Below are 21,573 nucleotides of genomic sequence, written 5' to 3' on the forward strand. Positions count from 1 at the left end.
TTTAACGTCTCTCTGATTGTGTTTGTCGCAGGAAAGCCATCGCCAAGGCTGGTCTGCCAAATAATGCTGCCCAGTCCAGTGCCACAATACCCGGCAAAAGTGAACCAAGCAAAGAGATCTGCAGCACTGTCGATTGGACTGTGAGTCACTCCTTTTGCTGACTTTCGAATGTTTAATAATGACACATATTGGTGTAGGGGATGCCCCTCACAGCCTTATGAGCCCATTTTATTACTGTGACATTAGCTAGAGCAACTTTACTCTGTATAGAAGGGACATCAACGCAATAAATATACTGGGTATTTACACAGACTTTTTAATGGCGCTCAGAGGCGGCCAAGATGTATTTACACAGGAATTGCAATTGCACAATCACTTCTTTCTCATTTAAGTCACAATCAGTTGTTTACTGACCGGATCAAAGTTTAAATCTTAGTAAACTTGTTATAGCCCATTAGATTTGCACTTTCTAAATGACAGAATGATTTACGCATGGTTTTCTTTGCTGTCTTAACTTGATGGTCAGTTTATTTTATTTACTTTTTATTCTGATGTACCTGTTATGAACAACAATTCTTGAAAACGAATCTCCAGCTCATGTACTGTAACTTCTGTGTGTCTTACGGGTTAACTTTCACCCCACAGGAAAATGCCCAGTTTGGTCAACACGTGTGGTTTGAGACCAGTCCATCTGGAGACTTCTGTTACGTTGGAGAGACGTATTGCTTTGCAAAGTCCCTGGTAGACCTATATTCTCATTCTTACTAAAAACGTTTTTGTGAAACAATTTTTTTGTAACATTAAAAAATTAAGTAGTATTTAATAGTTTGCTTGCATTTTGTACAAAAACCTTCACAAGCGCTCCCTCTACAGTTCAGAGGTTGTAATTACAGATCCATAAGCATTACAATTAAGTCTGTTTTTGTTTGTTTTATTTTTAATTTAATTAAATTAATTTTTTTCAGCAAAAGTCTCTTCCTCGTCACAAATGTGCATCCTGCAAAATATCTGTTCACACTATATGTATGGATCAACTGGAGAAGGTTAGAAGTTTGCTGTAAATATGAATAATCACAGAATGATGATAAAAAAAAATGTATGCAAAAAAAAAGACATTTACTGTTCTGTACAGATTAACTTCAGGTGTAAACCATCATTTAAGGATCCAGGAATGAGAAACGTCAGAGAGGCAAGAAGGCACAATGCAAAACAAACAAAAAACAAAACATGCTTACGGTTTATATATATATATATATAAAGTTTGTTTAGCAATTAAGTTGTTTTTGTTTTTCAGACCCCAAACATGAGACATCACTGGGTCCACAGGAGACGGCAAGATGGAAAATGCCGGCTATGTGGAAAGGTCTTTTACTGACATCAGTCCAACACTCATAAAAATATGAGACATGTTATCATCAAAAAGATATTTATGGCTTAATTTAACTGTCCATCTACAGGGTTTCCAGCAGAAGTTCTCTTTCCACAGTAAAGATATTGTGGCCATCAGCTGCTCCTGGTGCAAACAGGCAGTGAGTGTTGGATTGAAGAGATGGGTGATATGAAACTGAACTATGTTGTTTAAAAATCTAACTTTTTATATTTTTTTTAAATATATATATATTTTTTTAATTAATTAATTAATTTATTTTTTACCACATTGGCAATTTAGATTTAGCTGAAAACAAGACATATATTATCTTATATTATTTTGCTTTAAAAAAAAAAAATTATATATATATAATGAAATGAAATGAGATTTTAAGCTTTTTGTTTTAATAAATAACAAATAAACAAAATATATCATTTAATACATATTTATGTATTATATTTAATAAATAATTCTTAAATTTGTTAAATGTTTTTTTTTAAATGTTTGTTTTAGAAATGGTGAGAGATGCTTTTCAAAATGACTTCAAATATTTACACACTTCCATGGCAAACAGTAAAATAAATAACAATGCAATGCTTTCTGTGTCTTACAGTATCACAACAAGGTGACCTGCTTCATGCTGCAGAAAATTGATGAAACCTGTTCTCTTGGAGCTCACGCGGCTGTGATAATTCCTCCTACCTGGATCATCAGAGTCCGCAGACAGCAGGTACAACATGAGACTAATAGAGGACCGTCTTCATGAGACTTTACAACAAAGCCCATTTTATACTCATGATTGTTATATGTTGGTGCAGTTAGGATCTGTGCACATTTTTACTAGTAATTTTAACTTTCAAATTGTTGTATTGGTTTTGATTGGGTCAAAGGGAATTATCTGCATTCATCAGCACAAATGTACTGTAAATACTCATCTATTAACCTCCCTATCATACTTTATACAGGGATCATTAAAGAACAGTAAAAGAAAGAAGAAAACGTCTTTTAAAGCCAAGCCCAGCAAGAAAGTCGGGGAGGTAACCTTTCCGCAAACTTTTCTCAATTGAACTCTGGTAATGAAAGTTGCATGTACAGTATCAATATTTAACTCTCAGCAGGACGGCAAATGGAAACACTTCGTTGTGAGACCGATTCCGTCCCAGCTCATGAAGCCATTGCTGGTGTTTGTCAATCCAAAGAGTGGTGGAAACCAGGTCAGAACCGACTCCGTTCACCTGATTTTAGATATTACTTCCTGTTGGATTAGAACTACATTTATTCAGTATATTGTATATCGACTTTTGTATATTCCATACACTTCGTATTCTATTTACAACATACAGTATACTGTATATATATATATTAACTTGTACTTAATTACTTATATACAGTATGTATTCACATACATACAGAATACTCACATGTTTATACTATATATGTGATATGTGGGTGATCACATAATATACACACAATTGCACTTGACTGCCATTCTTATTGATCTGCCATTTGCACTTTATTCATGTGCCATATTACTATTTGCATTTCTGATTAGATGGTATAATTGTATTTCATATGCTCTGTAGTCATGTTCTGCACAGTGACAGTGAAGCTGAATGTAATCTAATCTATTATCAACCACATAATAATACTTGTTTTCTGTAAAGGGAACGAAAATCATCCGGTCTTTCATGTGGTACCTGAACCCTCGGCAAGTGTTTGATCTCACTCAGGGAGGCCCGAGAGATGGGTAAGAGATTTTCTTTCTTTTCTTTCTCTATAAAAAATATTAATTAACAGTTTCTTAAAGTCTTGTCCTCTTCTGTGCTGTTTTTAAGGTTAGAAATGTACAGCAAAGTGCCCAACCTGCGGATCCTGGTTTGTGGAGGAGATGGAACGGTTAGTCAAATAACTGTTTTCTAATGTAGATAAAACATTTGCATTGCCCTAGTGGTGTGTAATTCTAGTTATAAGTAGGAGGAATATATTCTGCATAGCATATTACCATACTGCTCATATTATTTCTGCAGTATGCAGTATACATGCCATGCTCAGTCTGCAAGTTTTCCCCACAGTGCAATGCGTTTGACTTGACCGTGGGTTTTAACATCTCCATTTTGATTCATTGTTTAATGTTGTATAGTGCATACTGTTTCAAATACATTTAAAATGACTATTATACAAGTTAAGCTCAACTAACAGCATTTATGGCTTTATGCAGATTTATGGCTTTATGCAAAAATAATACTCCTCCTCTTTATTTAAAAAAAGAAGCAAAAATGGCGGGTTCAGCAAGGCACTTACAATGGAAGTGAATGGGGCCAGTCCATAAACAACTAAATATGCACTGTTTAAAAAGTATAGCCACAAGATGTAAACATTATACAAGTTGACATGATTTTAATGTGATTAAACTCCTTACTAAACTTATCTGTGTAAAGTTATGGCCCCATTGGACTGGCCCCATTCGCTTCCATTGTAAGTGCCTTACTGTCATTTTTAAATAAACAAGGGGTAAGTCGAAATATTTTTTTGCTAATGAACATTATGCCACAAATGCTATTGATTGAGCTTAACTTGTATTGAACCTATACTATTCCTTTAAATACAAATAGTAGGTGCTGTAGTATACACTGTGCAGTATGCAGGATGCTAGTATCCCATTCCAAACATAGAAATTTCTTGCAATGCCAAAAAGAGCAGAAATTCAAATGGATTAACTTTGCCTGAACTTTATTGATCTCTCAAATATTACCGAAATTGACTATATCTGTTGGATTTAAATGGATTTCATGACGAACCTGGCCAGACAACTATTGGAGTCCATTGTGTGCCATGTTCGCTCTGCTCTGTTTGGACAGGTTGGCTGGATTCTTTCGGTGCTGGATGAGCTCCAGTTAAACCCTCAGCCTGCTGTGGCCGTACTGCCGCTCGGCACAGGAAATGACCTGGCGAGAACTCTCAACTGGGGCGGGGTATGAACCTTTACACTCTTCATAGCATTTCTCTTAAAAATGCATTGGTATTAAAAAGTAGTATAAACCAGCCCAAGCTAATTTGCTGGTTTTAGCTGGTCTAGCTGGTCTCCCAACATGGTTAAGCTGATCTCCAGCTGATTTAGCTTGTCAGCTAAAACTTGATCAAACTAGCAAATCCGGCCAGCTTTACCAGTCTAGGAGACCAGCTAAGACCAGCTAAGTCTCTTTAGTCTCACACAAAGGCTGCCGCCTCCTGCGGAATTGTGTTTCAAAAAATGACTTTGCTAATGAGACTCAGCTGGTAATACCGACACATTCTTAAAGTGGCAGAACATCACAAACTGAGCCCACTATACTTTATTTGCTGTCAGTGCTTACAGGCAATGCTTGGTAATGGACTTGAAGCTGTTTACAGATGTGATTGGGTTTCTTGTTTAAAAAAAGTGTTTACCTGTGGACTTCCAGGGCTACACAGATGAGCCGGTGAATAAGATCCTGTCACATGTAGAAGATGGCAACATTGTCCAACTGGACCGATGGAACCTGAGCGTGGAGCCCAACCAAGAGGCCAGTGAAGAGGAGAGGGATGAGCACCAGACAGACAAGGTGAGTTGACACCAGTAGAGGGCGCTAGACTTCAGCAGAAAAAAATATTCCTCAATGTCCAACTAGTTTCTTCACAAGTAAAGAATGAATAAGGGTGGAAATTGGATTTAAGGGCATTTTCATTAAAGTAATTGAAGCTATAATCCTAATAAGTACCGCATGTCTCAACTTCCTATTTCAGCTTCCCATTGACATCTTTAACAATTACTTCAGCCTTGGATTTGACGCACACGTGACTTTGGAGTTTCACGAATCCAGAGGTGTGCTTACGCATTTGTGCCATTTTGAATTTGGTGTACAAAAATAAAAAAGTATGGAGGTGAAATCTGTGGGTTGTGAACGGGTTCACATTTCTTTTCTCAGAGGCCAAACCTGAAAAATTCAACAGCCGCCTTCGCAATAAGATGTTTTATGCAGGGGTGAGTATGCCTGTCCATTAGAGATGAATAATTATTAATAATTTATAATTAACGTATTAATAATTATTGTTAATATTTGTAATGCTATATGAACACATAATTGTTAATCGTTTAATTTTTACTTGGTCTGACATGTAGTGTATGCAATGTGTGTGTTTGGATGTATGTGCTCTTTTGCAGACAGCTTTTTCAGACTTCCTCATGGGAAGCTCCAAAGATCTGTCCAAACACATCAAGGTCGTGGTAAGTGAAACAATGTCTTTACATACACTGGCGGCCAAAAGTTTGGAATAATACACAGATTTTGCTCTTATGGCAAGAAATTGGCACTTTTATTCACCAAAGTGTCATTCAACTGATCACAATGTATAGTCAGGACATTAATAACATGAACAATTATAGTTACAATTTGAAAGATTTTTTCAGAACTTCTTAAATCCTTAAAGCCTCCACGTGCAGCAATGACAGCTTTGCAGATCCTTGGCATTCTAGCTGTCAGTTTGTCCAGATACTCAGGTGACATTTCACCCCACACTTCCTGTAGCACTTGCCATAGATGTGGCTGTCTTGTTGGGCACTTCCCACACACCTTACAGTCTAGCTGATCCCACAAAAGCTCAATGGGGTTAAGATCCATAACACTCTTTTCCACTTATCTGTTGTCCAATGTCTGTGTTTCTTTGCCCACTCTAACCTTTCCTTTTTGTATTTCTGTTTCAAAAGTAGCTATTTCTTTGCAATTCTTCCTATAAGGCCTTCACCTGAGTCTCCTCTTTACTGTTGTACATGAAACTGGTGTTGAGCGAGTAGAATTCAATGAAGTTGTCAGCGGAGGACATGTGAGGCATCTATTTCTCAAACTAGAAACTCTGATGTACTTATCCTCTTGTTTAGTTGTACATCTGGCCTTCCACATCTCTTTCTGTCCTTGTTAGAGCCAGTTGTTCTTTGTCTTTGAAGACTGTAGTTACACCTTTGTATGAAATATTCAGTTTTTTGGCAATTTTAAGCTTTTTCTTCTTTTGTTTACCACGTTTAATATTGACCTTAATACATGCTGGTCTATTGCATACTGTGGCAACTCAAAAACAAACACAAGGACAATGTTAAGCTTCATTTAATAAACCAAATAGCTTTCATCTGTGTTTGATATAATGGCAAGTGACTTTCTAGTACCAAATTAGCAATTTAGCATGATTACTCAAGGATAAGGTGTTGGATTGATGGCTGCTGGAAATGGGGCCTGTCTAGATTTGATCAGAAATGACTTTTTCAAATAGTGATGGTGCTGTTTTTTACATCAGTAATGTCCTGACTATACTTTGTGATCAGTTGAATGCTACTTTGGTGAATTTAAAGTACCAATTTCCTTCCAAAACAGCAAAATCTCTACATTATTTAAAACCTTTGGCTGCCAGTGTACATACATACACTTTTATCAATGTAATATGACCAAAGGTTATTAAAACTGACCTGATTAACTAAAATTGAAGTGACAAATTTATTAGGGAGCATCAAAACTCCATTTGGCCTCCATAGAGTCCATTTGTCAAAAAACAATTCCCATAAACAAGCCTCAAAACCAAAAGACGATTTGTAATACAATGTATTAATAATATTTCATATAACACATATGTAGTCATTACAACAATTAAACTGATGTTTGGTTCAGTATTTCACAGAGTTACACAGGTCCACTTATTACTTAACAAGTAAATAAATTAATATAGATGTACAACTACAATAAATGATGTACCAGGAAAGTGCACACAAACTCTCGATGTGAAATGTAAAATGTGCCCTCATACACTTTATTTTTTTCATTCTTGTTTCTGTGATGGGTTTTCTCTCCAGTGTGATGGTACTGATCTGACCAGTAAAGTCCAAGATATGAAACTTCAGTGCCTCCTTTTCCTCAACATTCCCAGGTAAACTAACCTGAAACTCAACTGTGGGAATGTTTCACGCAGCCATTCCTTTCACGTGCTGTTCAGGATCCTTTTCGTTTTTTAAAACATTTTCTTGTGAAACCCAGCTAGAAATTGAATCTAAAGTGTGGGCTATTCCATACCAGCCAGAGCATTTTTATTCTAGTGGCGTCACGTCATACCACAGGCCAGGATAATCAAACCTCAATATAAATTTCAGCTGGAAACTCTCATTTGAAAAGAGATTTCCCACTCCAAATTATGTTTATTCCAGGATAACAAATAATATGGAGAAACGAGTCTAGAGTTCATTAAAATGAGATTATCCTGACTGAGCTTGGTATTATGACTTGTAGATATTGTGCTGGTACGATGCCGTGGGGGAACCCGAGTGAACACAATGACTTTGGCCCACAGAAACATGACGATGGGCTCATCGAGGTCATCGGATTCACTATGACCTCCCTGGTGAGTTTTAGGTTTTGGCTGTAGCTCTTATATTTCAAATATCTGATGAATATCATATAGAATTTAGTTATTTGATCAACCAGATAGCAGACAGAAATGTTCATCAAAATCCTTCCAAATGTTGGCACTCTCTCTTTCTGTAGGCAACCCTGCAGGTTGGAGGACATGGTGAGAGGCTTCATCAGTGTCAGGAGGTGATTTTGACAACGTTTAAGCCTATACCTGTGCAGGTGGATGGAGAACCCTGTAGACTGGCTCCATCTGTCATCCGCATCACCCTCAGAAACCAGGCAAACATGCTGCAGAAGACCAAGAGAAGAATCTCTCTACCACAACTCAATGAGTGAGTACATCCATTCACTCATGTATCTATGCAACCGTCTATTTGTTTATTGGTTGAGGAACCAGTTCATTCATCCATCCATCATCCATCCATCTACTGATCCATCCATCCATTCATCCACCAAACCAAAAAAAGTTCATCCATCCATCTACAAAACCAACAGTCAATCTGCAAAACCAAAAGATAATCTATTCACCAAACCAAATAAAAAGTTAATTCATACCTCCATCCATCCACCATGCATACACCAAACTAAAAACAAACCAAAAGTTCATCCATCCATACATCCCTCCATCCATCCACCAAACCAAACAAAGTTAATCTATCCAACCATCCATCCATCCATCCATCCACCAAACCAAACCAAACCAAAAGTTCATCCATTCATACATCCCTCCATCCATCCACCAAATTATCCATCCATCCACCAAACCAAAAAAAGTTCATCTATCCAACCATCCATCCATTCCATCCACCAAATTATCCATCCACCAAACCAAACAAAGTTAATTCATCCATCCATCCATCCATCCATCCAACCATTCACCAAACCAAACCAAAAAAGTCCATCCATCCATCCATTCAACCATCCACCAAACCAAACCAAAAAAGTCCATCCATCCATCCATCCATCCATCCATGCAACCATCCACCAAACCGAACAAAAAAAAGTCCATCATCCATCCATTCATAATGTTTTTAATTTATCGGAAATTGATCAAGAGGAAATCTTGAATATTAATATTTTATCCTTCTGGATGTAGTCAGCAGCCCATCACAGATATAGTTCAGATCCAGGTGAACCGCATCAGCATGTGTGATTATGAAGCTCTGCATTATGACAAGGAGCAGCTCAGGGAGGCCTGTGAGTATCTCCTCCACCTCTCTCTTTCTCACAGCTATGAAAACCTAGTCACAAACTCCCTCTTTAAAATCTACTGCTTTTCAAATGTATGTCTAAACCGCCCCTGACCTCATTTTCTCTTTGCCATCACCTTCTCAGCAATCCCCATGGGGGTAATTATGGTTCCCGGAAACAGTGATTTGGAGACGTGTCGGCTGCATATTGAGAAGCTACATGAGGTGCTTTTCAGTTTGTTGAGTGTTGGTTAGAAATGTGTAAACAAGATGATTTGGCAACAACCTCCTACCTCATTTGAGGAGATAAACTTCCTGAGTTTGGCTTGAAGTAAAAATGAATTGACCGTATTTACCTTTTTAATACATGTTCCTGGTCTTAATGTGTGTGATTCGTCTATGCAGATTATTCTGCTGAAAAATATGTTTATTTTAATAGTCTTTCATTAAAATGTAATAACTTGCTCTGCCTCTAAAATCACCAATCCCTCATATTTTCAATGCTGGCTCCATTCTGGTTTGTAATATCTGTTTTTCAATCCTAATGTATAAAATCAAGTCCTGTCTTACAGTTTTTCTTGTTGAATATCCTGTTTAATGGGTTACGAAATGACAGATTTTGAGATCTTTTCAATGTAACAAATACATGGTTTCATGTTTTAATTTAATCTTTTATATAGAGTCATTCTTAACAATAAGTGTTAATGCTTCTTTCCTGATAAAGAGCTACATTTTTCGTATAAAATATTCCGAAATCTGTTTCTTATGGCGACCTTGGCACGTCAGTGTGGCACTAATGTGTTCAACCTTTAGGAGTCTCAATTTAGTCACTTCCCACTGTAATTACCATGATTCAGGAGAAACACATGATATTGTGCATGTGACAATCATTGCACGTTGACTTCCTGTTCAATTATAGTCAGAGAAAAAACATTGTGACTAACTGAACTCACACAGAGAGACCATTTTGGATAGGAGCCATTTTTCATTTTCTCTCTCTCTCTCTCTCTCTCTCTCTCTCTCTCTCTCTCTCTCTCTCACTCTCTCTCTCTCTCACACTCACTTAGGAGGGGGAGGGTGTGAATACAGACACACTGCTGCTCATGCCAAAGCTTTCACCAAAATGGTGCTTCCTGGACTGTAAGTAGAGCTTTTCAAATGATTAGCAAAACAGTCAGAAATGTTATTTAAAAAATATTAAGATAATAACATGTTTGATTAGGCTCTCTGTAAAATCGAATATGTCCGATTCGTGTGACTTTTTCCAAAACTGCATAAAATTGTTTGCATACTCCACACAGCAAAAAGTTGTTTGTCTTATATTCAAGTTTTAGACCTGTTTTCAGATAATTCGGTTTTCCTTACCCCATTGGCAAATAATTATTTATTGTTTTAAGCATAAGCATAAAGCTCAGTCAATTTTGTTTGATTTATGCTTAAAGGGATAGTTCACCCAAAAATGAAAATTCTCTCATTATTTACACACCCTCATGATATCCCAGGCGTGTTTGACTTTCTTTCTTCAGCAGAACGCATTTGAAGAAAATTAGAAAAATATCTCAGCTCAGTAGGTCCTTAAAATGCAAGTGATTGGTAATGGAAACTCCAAAAATCACAGATAGTCAGCATAAACATCATCGATACAACTCTAGCAGTTAAATGAATGTCTTCTAAAGTGATTCTATCACTTTTGATGCGAAAAAATATCATAATGGTATGTTTTGGATGCCATTTCACATCCAGGACAAGCACACAAACGCACCATTGTGAGTAAAGAAACAGATACAAGTACAGATCTAAACCAAAGCCAGCGAAGCTTCTATACAGTGTTCCTCCTACTCACTTGTAAACAGCGCTGCTCTTCCGGCTTTGTCGTGCGTGCATCAGTTCTCACATATGTCTCATGCCAACGCGATTACGTCACATTCACATATCACTGCTGACCGGACGTGATGGATGTTTAGTTAAAAAGTACTTAAATATTTATATTTTTTTGCACCAAAAGTGATCATATTGCTTTAGAAGACATTCATTTAACTGCTAGATTCGTATTGATGATGTTTATGTTAACTGGCTGTGATTTTTGGAGCTTCAAATGTCGGATCACCATCCACTTGCATTTTAAAGACCTTCTGAGCTGAGATATTTGTCTGTTTTCCTATAAATGTGTTCTGCTGAAGAAAGTAAGTCATACACACCTGGGATATCATGAGGATGAGTAAATGATGTGCTCTTGTTTGTGATCTTGTGCTTATCCCTTTATTTATCAAATAAAATGATCTTGTTTTAAGGATGTTTATATATTTATAATGAAAAACAAGACAAAATACTGATTAACGTAAGTAACAAAAATAACGTTTTGCAGCACATAAGCACTCTTGTTGTTTGATTTGTTCACAGCTACAACTGCAGACCGTTTCTACAGAATAGACCGCGGTCAGGTAACTGAAAAAAATAAATAAAAAAAAATAATGTTTACATTTGTTTCATATGTCACACATTTCCTTTTTACTCTGAAACACTGCATGTCTCGGCAGGAGCATCTAAACTATGTGACGGAGATCTCCCAGGATGAGCTTTTTATCTTGGACCCAGAGCTGGTCACCAAGGAGACGGTGGGCACGTCGCCCGGAATGCCGGGAGCGATGGAAACCATGGGGGGATGTTCCAACAGCATGGACCAGTTTGCTTTTCCTGCTTGTACTCCTGGGCCCTCTCCATTATGCAGGTAGTCACTTCAGATGACAAAAAATGTGGTTGAGGTGTATCAACTGATGTTGTTAGGGTGGCAAACAACTTTTGAGCAGCCTCAAGATGCAATTTTATGTATCTTATTACTTCGGAAGACCATTTTGACACTGTCGAGTAGCTGAGTTTGTGTGTGGGCAGGTTTTGCTTTGCCTGTGAGGACAAAATTTCGGAAAATGCCCCCGGGAGAATAGCAAAAGCTGACAAAACTCCTTAAGGAGATGTGACTACAAGCACAAACGTTTTATAAAGGGACTAAATAATATCAAATAAATGGTTTATTCAGCCAAATGTTGTTTTCTAGGGTTGGTAATAACCTTTAGTACCTACTGAATATTAAGAAAAATACATTTGAATGCACTTACAAAAAAGAACTATGTATACAATGGGGTCCAAAAGTCTGAGACAACACAGCCCCTGCTATTAAACACTCATTTATCAGTGTATACATGCACCCACCCCCGGCCTAATGCACAGTGTACCACTTAGAAAAACACATCCCATCTGTCAGACCTCATTGTGGCTATTGTTCTGTTACAGTAAATTATACACAGCTTACAAACAATGGAGTGAATGTCATGAAATCATTTAATAACATGCCTAGGTCATATTTCACCCCAAAATCAAGCAAAAAATAAACTATTTAACAATGGTGCCTAAAGAAAATTAAGACTATTTGCATTGCCACATTAGTTTAAAGACAGTTGAGCAAGTTTCCCCCCCAGTTTCTCATAAAAAAATAAAAAAATACAGTATATGTTAATATAAGTTAAGAGTACTATGAGTAAATGGTAAACAATGAACAATGCTGTTCTAACATTTGTTATTCTTGGTTAGTCAATTTCTATATATACTTACAATTTTTTAACATTAAAATATTACAAACTAAACATAGTTAATGCATTGAACTAATGAACCAACAATAACTAACAATGATCAATATTATATTAATAAATTAATATATTTATTTTGAATCCATAAGGTCGATTTCAAGACTAATTTGAATGCCACTTTGGTGAATAAAAGTACCAATTTCTTTCCACAAGAGCAAAATATGCACATTATTCCAAACTTTTGGCTGCCAGTGTACATATCATCGTGTAGAACTACCATGGCATTACCACCTGATTCCATGATTTTACCATGGTACTGCCACAGGACTGTTTTGTTAGGATGGTAAATCTAGAATGAATCTGCTTGTTCCTTGACCAGCCTTCACTGTTTCCATAGAGACGTAATAACCATTATATTCCCCATATGGACCTGCTGCATATCATATAATGCCATATGTTATTTTCAGAAAATCATTACTAACAACAAAACAAGTGAACATAATTATCCATCCCATCATTTATTTGGCCTAATTGTTGCTTATCTAGATCAGCCCTTACAAAGAGTACTGTGGCTTTACCTTGGTATAGTGATGATATCAGATGAGATAATGTACCTTACTTTGGTACTTTGGTGTATACAAAGCTTTGAATGATTATGATGTACCATGGCCTTTACATGCTACTCCAAAGTACCAAAAAACTTCTGTCCAAAAAACATGGTATTACTGTGGGACCACTTTTAAAAGCCATGGCACTTTTTGTTGGTGAGAGACCACAAGATATCCATTTTTAAATGAATATCTGACATACGCTTGTTGTTTGTCTTTGTCCTCTGACTTTCATCTCAAAGGAGGGGAGCAAAAATTATGAATATGAATCGTTCGCATGCAGCCGAAGGAGACCAAAGGTATTTTCAGTGAATATACAATGTTTAATAGTTATTGATACCCAGAGGTGCAAGCCGTCCTAATGTTGTTCCATAACTTGTTTCGATTATGATTATTGATATTTTAACAGTTTGATTTTGTTCTATGGATTCACAGATTAGATAACTGGAATGACGCAGATCAAGGTATATATATTCTGTATACACTGCTTATCAAATGTTTGGACACACCTACTCATCCTTTATTATTAAGATTTTCCACATTTGATAAAGATAGCAAAGTCATTAAAATTATGACATAGTCTAGTTCAACTCATCCATTAAAATGTAATAACATTTTAGTTCAGCAAAGAAATTCATACATGAGCGCAATTTATATTTGTCTACCAAACTAATTTCAAGCATTTAAGCATCATAAGATCATAAGATTTTAATCAAGTGTGTCCAAACTTTTAACTGCTTTCTCTAATAATGCATATAATACAAGAAAAGTATTTTTTATATTTTGTTCAATTTCTTTCAGAATCAATAAACATGCTCTTTGAGGCTGTGAAATCTGACAACTTTGAAAAGGTATTTTAAAAAATAACCTGTCTAAGATTCCCACAAATCAATCTGAACAGAATAATTTGAAGTATTATTGAAGAGTAGACTGGATGGATGGAAGAAAAGCAGTTAGATTGGATGGATGAATGGATGAAAAGCAGAGAGATTGGATGGATGGATGGATGGATGGATGGATGAAAAGTATTTAGATTGGCTGGATGGACAAAAAGTATTTAGATTGAATGGATGAAAAGCAGAGAGATTGGATGGATGGATGGATGAAAAGTATTTAGATTGGATGGATGAATGGATGAAAAGCAGTTAGATTGGATGGATGGATGGATGGATGGATGGATGAAAAGTATTTAGATTGGATGGATGAATGGATGAAAAGCAGTTCGATTGGATGGATGGATGGATGGATGGATGGATGAAAAGTATTTAGATTGGATGGATGAATGGATGAAAAGCAGTTAGATTGGATGGATGGATGAAAAGTATTTAGATTGGATGGATGAATGAATGGATGAAAAGCAGAGAGATTGGATGGATGGATGGATGGATGGATGGATGGATGGATGGATGGATGGATGAAAAGTATTTAGATTGGATGGATGAATGGATGAAAAGCAGTTTGATTGGATGGATGGATGGATGGATGGATGAAAAGTATTTAGATTGGATGGATGAATGGATGAAAAGCAGTTAGATTGGATGGATGGATGAAAAGTATTTAGATTGGATGGATGAATGGATGAAAAGCAGTTAGATTGGATGGATGAAAAGAAGTTAGATTGGATGGATGGATGAAAAGCAGTTAGATTGGATGGATGGAAGAAAAGCAGTTAGAATGGATGGATGGATGAAAAGTAGATTGGATGGATGGATGGAAGAAAAGCTGTTAGATTGGATGGATGGATGGATGAAAAGTATTTAGATTGGATGGATGAATGGATGAAAAGTAGTTAGATTGGATGGATGGATGGATGGATGGATGAAAAGCAGTTAGATTGGATGGATGGATGGATGGATGGATGGAAGGAAAGCAGTTAGATTGGATGGATGGATGAAAAGTAGATTGGATGGATGGATGGATGATAAGTATTTAGATTGGATGGATGGATGGAAGAAAAGCTGTTAGATTGGATGGATGGATGAAAAGTATTTAGATTGGATGGATGGATGGATGGATGGATGGATGGATGGAAAGCAGTTAGATTGGATGGATGGATGGATGCATGGATAAAAAGCAGTTAGACTGGATGGATGGATGAAAAGAAGTTAGATTGGATGGATGAAGAGCAGTTAGAATGGATGGATGAAAAGAAGTTAGATTGGATGGATGAAGAGCAGTTAGAATGGATGGATGAAAAGTAGTTAGATTGGATGGATGGATGGATGGATGAAAAGCAGTTAGATTGGATGGATGGATGGATGGATGGAAGGAAAGCAGTTAGATTGGATGGATGGATGAAAAGTAGATTGGATGGATGGATGGATGATAAGTATTTAGATTGGATGGATGGATGGAAGAAAAGCTGTTAGATTGGATGGATGGATGAAAAGTATTTAGATTGGATGGATGGATGGATGCATGGATGGATGGATGGATGGATGGATGGAAAGCAGTTAGATTGGATGGATGGATGGATGGATGGATGCATGGATAAAAAGCAGTTAGACTGGATGGATGGATGAAAAGAAGTTAGATTGGATGGATGAAGAGCAGTTAGAATGAATGGATGTATGTATGTATGGATGAAAAGCAGTTAGATTGGATGGATGGATGAAAAGCAGTTAGACAGACAGATAGATTATTGTGTATCACCCTTTAAAGTTACTCTATATCAGTTTTCACCTTAAATTGCAAGATTTGATGGACTGTTTATCTGTCACTGATGTTCTCAGCTGGTACAGATGCATGAAAGTGGAACAAATTTGTTGGTCCAGGACCGGTTCGGCTGCACTCTCCTCCATTACGCTGTCGATGTCAGCAACAAAGAGATTGTCAAATATATAATTGATAATGGTGAGTCAATTTCACTTGATTCTGAATTTGAGTCTTTGTTTGATCTTACTGTGCATTTCATTTCTAATGCTCTTTTGCTGTCTTTGGTGAATAGCCCCTGCCTGTATCCTGGATGTGACTGAGAAATCAACGTAAGGAGTTCTGGAAATCTGGCTTATTTTTTTCTTTTTCATGGTTGAAGAGAATTAGCTAGTTTTATTGTATGCAGTCTATAAACTGTCAGGATCAGAGTCAAATGAGTCATGTTTAGGAGATGTTTTGTGTTTATGTGTGTTTGTGACTCAGAGGGGAGACGGCGTTGCATAAGGCAGCTGTATTGTGCCAGAGAACAATCTGTTGTTACCTGGTGGAGGCAGGTGCATCCCTCATGAAGACAGACCTACAGGTGAGATGATGCACATTGACTTCATACTGAACATCTTCAGCAACCTCTTCCAGCTCTTTAATTATTTTTTTAAATTGTTTTCAGTGTTTCGTTGCTCTCTTTCAACTATTTTGACCTTTTTTAAACCTTTTTTTTACTATACATTTTTCAATGGCAAGCAATATTGCAAAGATTTTTGAAAAGAGAGATCTTATGTTGTCATTTCTATGGAATTCAGATCTCCAAAGCTAAGGTACAGGCAGTTTTTGGGGCCCTATTTTAAGAGCGCTAGCGTTAAGTGCAGTGCTATGCCATAAGACTTAAGCGCAAAGTCAGTGGGCATGGCCATAACATTTTCGGGCAAGCATGCGCTAAAGGCAAAAATAGGTTTGGTGAAATCGCACACGCAATGCACAAATGGGCTGTATTAAGTGCAATTTAATTCTGAGGTTTTCTCCTATTATTATTCCACCATCTGCATCCTATTAATTTGTTTATTCCCTCAAGTAACAGTGATATTCACAAGAAGTTTGTAGTGTAATTGTTAAAAAAAACTTTTACAATTTTGTAATATACTGTGTATAAAAAAAGCTAAAACCAAAATTTATATTTATTTTTATTTTTATTGTATTTATAGTAAGTTCTGGTAAGCATACACCGATCAGCCACAACAGTAAAACCACCTGCCTAATATCATATAGGTCCCCCTCGTGCCACCAAAACAGCTCTTACCCGCTGAGACATGGACTCCACAAGACCTCTGAAGGTGTCCTTTGGTATCTGGCACCAAGACATTTGCAGCAGATCCTTTAAGTCCTGTAAGTTGCGAGGTGGGGCCTTTATGGATCGGACTTGTGGCTCCATCACATCCCATAGATGCTCAATCGAATTGAGATCTGGGGAATTTGGAGGCCAAGTCAACACCTTGAACTCTTTGTCATGTTCAAACCATTCCTGAACAATTTTTGCAGTGTGGCAGGACACGTTATCTTGCTGAAAGAGGCCACTGCCATTAGGAAATACCATTGCCATGAAGGGGTGTACGTGGTCTGTAACAATATTTAGGTAGGTTGTTCGTGTCAAAGTAACATCCACATGAATGCCAGGACACAAGGTTTCCCAGCAGAACATTGCCCAGAGCATCACACAGCCTCTGCCAGCCTGCCTTCTTCATATGGTGCATCCTGCTACCATCTCTTCCCCAGGTAAACGACGCACAACACACCGGCCGTCTACAAGACCTAAAAGAAAACATGATTCATCAGACAAGACCACCTTCTTCCATTGCTCCATGGTCCAGTTCTAATGCTCACGTGCCCATTGTATGCACTTTTGGCAGTAGACAGGGGTCAGCATGGGCACTCTGACTGGTCAGTGGCTATGCAGCAATCTGTGATGCACTGTGTGTTCTGACACCTTTCTATTATGGCCAGCATTGTTTTTTCAGCAAATTGTGCTTTAGTAGCTCTTCTGTAGGATCACACCAGACGGGCTAGCCTTCACTCCCCACTCGCATCAATGAGCCTTGGGCACCCATCACCTGTCACTGGTTCACTGGTTGTCCTTCCTTGGACCACTTTTGGTAGGTACCTGCCGTTTTGGAGATGCTCTGGTACAGTTGTCTAGCCATCACAATTTGTCCCTTGTCAAATTGCTCAGTTCTTCAGAGATCTAATGGTTGCCCATTTTTCCTGCTTCCAGCACATGAAATTTAAAAACGGACTGTTCACTTGCTGCATAATAAATCGATGTTATTCACTTTACCTGTCAGTGGTTTTGTTGTTGTGGCTGATCAGTGTATGGTACTTAGTTTATATATTTCTGTTTTCCAATCCCATCCCCACCACTTTTAACCTTATTTTCCTAAAAAGCCTAAAAATGTCTCTCCCTTAACCCGCAGGGTGAAACTCCAAAGATGTATGCGGAGAAAGCTCAAGACTTTGAACTGGCTGAGTACTTAGAAAACCGGCAGCACTACCAGATGATCCAGAGAGATGACCATGAGACCACTGTGTGACGGGCCTCCAAAACGGTCATTCTCAACAACCACTGAGGCATTACTCGCCTCTCCCAGGTCCGGTTTATCTGGATGTTGTGAGGCAGCATGTCTATGGAAATTAGTTTGTTTGCTCTTTGTATCAATTGTAATGCCAAAAAGACAGTGTTTGTATTATGTTTCAGGATGCTTGAGTTTGTTGCGTCTCGTCCAGCTATCAGCACTACACAAACAGGCATCGCTTTGCTCCTTAGGACAATGCGCTTAATTTTTGGGGATTTCAGGGCTGAAATAACCAAGAATGAAAGTGGCTTTTATTTAACTACAATAAAGAAAACCAGAAGATAAACCTCAAGGGAGTTTTAAAAATAAAAGGAGAGAGGTTTTATTTAAAAAAGAATACTGCTGCTTTTGGTTACGTTATCTAATTCTGTATGAATTGGTTTGGATTTCAAAATTCTGTTACTCTAAAGGTTTTGCTGATATGTGTATATTTAATAGTCATGTGACCGAAGTCCAACAGTTACTAAACTTAACAAGTTACTCTTACAAGTTACTAAACTTCTGCAAATATCTGCACTGCAAAATAAATAAATAAGATAATAATAATAATTTTCTTAATCTGTATTTTGCTTTGCACTAAAAATATTTCTAAACAAGCAATTAATGTAAGATAATTAGACATGTTTTACCTACAATTAAAGGATTATTCCCAGATCAATACAAGCACAATTAACAGCATTTGTGGCATAGTGTTGATTTCCACAATAAATCATTTAGACTCGTCCCTCCATTAAACATAAAAATAAAAAATACAAAAAATAAAAAGAATTTAAATAAATAGGCACAAATTGCAGTTACTGTACGGCACTTACAATGGAAGTGAATGGGGCCAGTACATAAATGCTAAAATACACATCATTTCAAAAGTGTAGCCACAAGACATGAACATTATACACGAGTTAGCATGATTTTAGCGTGATGAAATTGCCTACTAACCATATCCATGTAACATTATGCCACAAATGCTGTTGATTGAGCCTAACTTGTATTGAACCCAAAATATTCATATTATTCGTATGATTTTACCACATTGGCAAGTTTTTTTCCTCTTATATTAAGCATAAACATCACAAAATTATGTTATATTTATTCTTAAAACTATAAAGAACAATTTGACAATGGGGTAAGAAAAAAGAGAATTGAAGGAATATTCTCTGAAATGCAAATCTTTGTCATTTCTCGTGTAAAGCTTTTTACTGGAAAAAAAATCTAGACAGAAATACTGATTAAGAAAATGTTTTTTTGCAGTGTACAGCTTGGCTTCCACGCTCATGTTTGTTCTGGTTTCAGATAGACATTGTTTTCATAACCTCCTGCGTTCAAGAATGCTTCCTCAGCTGTTGCTTACGGGCATTTGTTCTCTTAGTGGTAAACGCTTGAATTTCCTAAAACATTCCTTTAACTACTACTTTAGATTCACTGTTGGATATCATTAAGTCATTGTGTACATACCTTATAAATTATAACCATTTGTTAGTTGATAGTTTGCCACACTTTTCTTGGCAAAGGATGCTTGCACTGACCACTATACTTTTGAATTAAAAACAGGATCTATTCGGTCTGATTTCAGGTTAACTTTCATGTCAACTCAAGAACATTGGTCTAATTAGTTTTGTTTTCTGGCCAGATTTACCACATTAAGTACACAGAAAATTCTTGAATTGTGCCACAAGCCTATTTCGGGTTTAAAGGCGTAATCCTGACCTGATAAATCCCATCATCAGTGACGAATAGCCACTGGCCGGACCAAACGGTAGAGATCTGAAGTATGTTGAAGTCTCATACTCAGGTTTTGCATTGGTTTGTTACCTCTGACAGAGTTTGTTACCTCTGACAGCGATATCAATTGGTTTGTTACCTCTGACAGAGTTATCGATATATTTGTGTCATCAACTTTAACTACAAGGTTTTGATTCTGGTATATTCAACTGGGTCACTTTATGTACATTAAAATGGACTAAATGCTTGAAAAATAACAGAGGTAGAGGTTTTACAAAGCAGCCATTTGACAACAATGTGTTGTCAGCATTGCCATAGTGTGTTTGTGGTGAGATGTTATTGAAAATAGAGAAAAAAGGTGTATTTTTTCAGTGCTTTGTATGAGTTGCTATGCAATTCCAATTAGATAAGTGTATATAATCTGTCAAACATTTTAAAAATGTGTGAACAACCTTGTTCCGATATACAGGTCTTGCATTTGTATGTGATATGAACTTAGATCAAGTTAATGTTTTATTTATAAGATAAGACTTGTTAGGTATTCAATAGGAATAGTCATATATTTGTTCCTCTGGGCTGGTTTGTTACTGTCTAATGAAAAAATGAAATAAAGTCCTTTAAAACAAATTGATGTAATTTGAATATTTATATGTCTCGAATATATTCATCAAGGGGTTTCACTGACTGAGAATAGATACGTGTCTGACTCCATTTAATACAGACTGTGTTGGCACACACACATATATACAATCGTGATTACACTCGCATCCCTTTATCTTGCAACAATGGCAGCTTTTTAGGTTTAGAACACTTGGTGGTAAACGTTTTATAATGTTGAAGTGTGCCTCTCCATAGGAGGATCTTCACAGTATATCTGAATGCATTACCGGGAATGATGGATGTGTTGACTTGTGTGACTCATTAATCATTTAGGAGATAATATTGTTCTCTCTCACTCTCTTCTCTCTTTCTCTCTAAAAGCAGTAGGTGGAAAAGGATGCAAATTTATTTTTTACATCAGTTTACTCTCCATTCATCCTCTGCTTATTTTCAATGAGATTAGATAATTAGACCGACAGACAGACAGATAGATAGATAGAAAGATAGATAAAAGGAGTTAGATTGGATGATGGATGGATGGGTAGATGGATGGATAAAAGCAGTTAGACTGTATAGATGGCTAAAAGCAGTTAGATTGGATGGGTGGATGGATGGATGGATGGATGAAAAGCCGTTTGATTGGGTGGATGGATGGATGGATGGATGGATGGATGAAGAGCAGTTAAATTGGATGGATGGAAAGATGGATGGATGGAGGGAAGGATGGATGGATGATAGATAGATGGATGGATGAAGGGCAGTTAGATTGGATGGATGGATGGATACAAAGCAGTTCGATTGCATGGATGCAGGGGCGGACTGG

At 37.1% G+C, this 21,573-nt stretch overlaps 1 protein-coding gene across 2 annotated transcripts in view; it reads left to right on the top strand.

The window, feature by feature from the left end:
• Nucleotides 1-18,421, top strand: part of dgkzb (diacylglycerol kinase, zeta b) — a 33,004-nt gene extending 14,583 nt beyond the window's left edge. For both annotated transcript variants that reach the window (XM_052123249.1, XM_052123248.1), the window contains 31 exons: nt 32-140; nt 646-741; nt 966-1,043; nt 1,133-1,189; nt 1,295-1,363; nt 1,458-1,529; nt 1,983-2,099; nt 2,335-2,406; nt 2,488-2,583; nt 3,034-3,116; nt 3,205-3,265; nt 4,228-4,341; nt 4,810-4,950; nt 5,132-5,210; nt 5,314-5,369; nt 5,550-5,612; nt 7,224-7,297; nt 7,654-7,765; nt 7,909-8,108; nt 8,873-8,973; nt 9,112-9,191; nt 10,034-10,106; nt 11,367-11,407; nt 11,504-11,694; nt 13,398-13,454; nt 13,591-13,619; nt 13,957-14,006; nt 15,888-16,008; nt 16,103-16,139; nt 16,294-16,393; nt 18,273-18,421. In XM_052123249.1, coding sequence (XP_051979209.1) covers nt 32-140; nt 646-741; nt 966-1,043; nt 1,133-1,189; nt 1,295-1,363; nt 1,458-1,529; nt 1,983-2,099; nt 2,335-2,406; nt 2,488-2,583; nt 3,034-3,116; nt 3,205-3,265; nt 4,228-4,341; nt 4,810-4,950; nt 5,132-5,210; nt 5,314-5,369; nt 5,550-5,612; nt 7,224-7,297; nt 7,654-7,765; nt 7,909-8,108; nt 8,873-8,973; nt 9,112-9,191; nt 10,034-10,106; nt 11,367-11,407; nt 11,504-11,694; nt 13,398-13,454; nt 13,591-13,619; nt 13,957-14,006; nt 15,888-16,008; nt 16,103-16,139; nt 16,294-16,393; nt 18,273-18,389 — 2,746 coding nt within the window. In that variant the 3' untranslated portion in view covers nt 18,390-18,421. The remainder of the gene's footprint in view (nt 1-31; nt 141-645; nt 742-965; nt 1,044-1,132; nt 1,190-1,294; nt 1,364-1,457; nt 1,530-1,982; nt 2,100-2,334; nt 2,407-2,487; nt 2,584-3,033; nt 3,117-3,204; nt 3,266-4,227; nt 4,342-4,809; nt 4,951-5,131; nt 5,211-5,313; nt 5,370-5,549; nt 5,613-7,223; nt 7,298-7,653; nt 7,766-7,908; nt 8,109-8,872; nt 8,974-9,111; nt 9,192-10,033; nt 10,107-11,366; nt 11,408-11,503; nt 11,695-13,397; nt 13,455-13,590; nt 13,620-13,956; nt 14,007-15,887; nt 16,009-16,102; nt 16,140-16,293; nt 16,394-18,272) is intronic.
• The last annotated feature ends 3,152 nt before the right edge of the window (nt 18,422-21,573 follow it).

Source organism: Xyrauchen texanus, chromosome 49 (genome assembly GCF_025860055.1).
Source record: "Xyrauchen texanus isolate HMW12.3.18 chromosome 49, RBS_HiC_50CHRs, whole genome shotgun sequence".
Taxonomy (NCBI): domain Eukaryota; kingdom Metazoa; phylum Chordata; class Actinopteri; order Cypriniformes; family Catostomidae; genus Xyrauchen; species Xyrauchen texanus.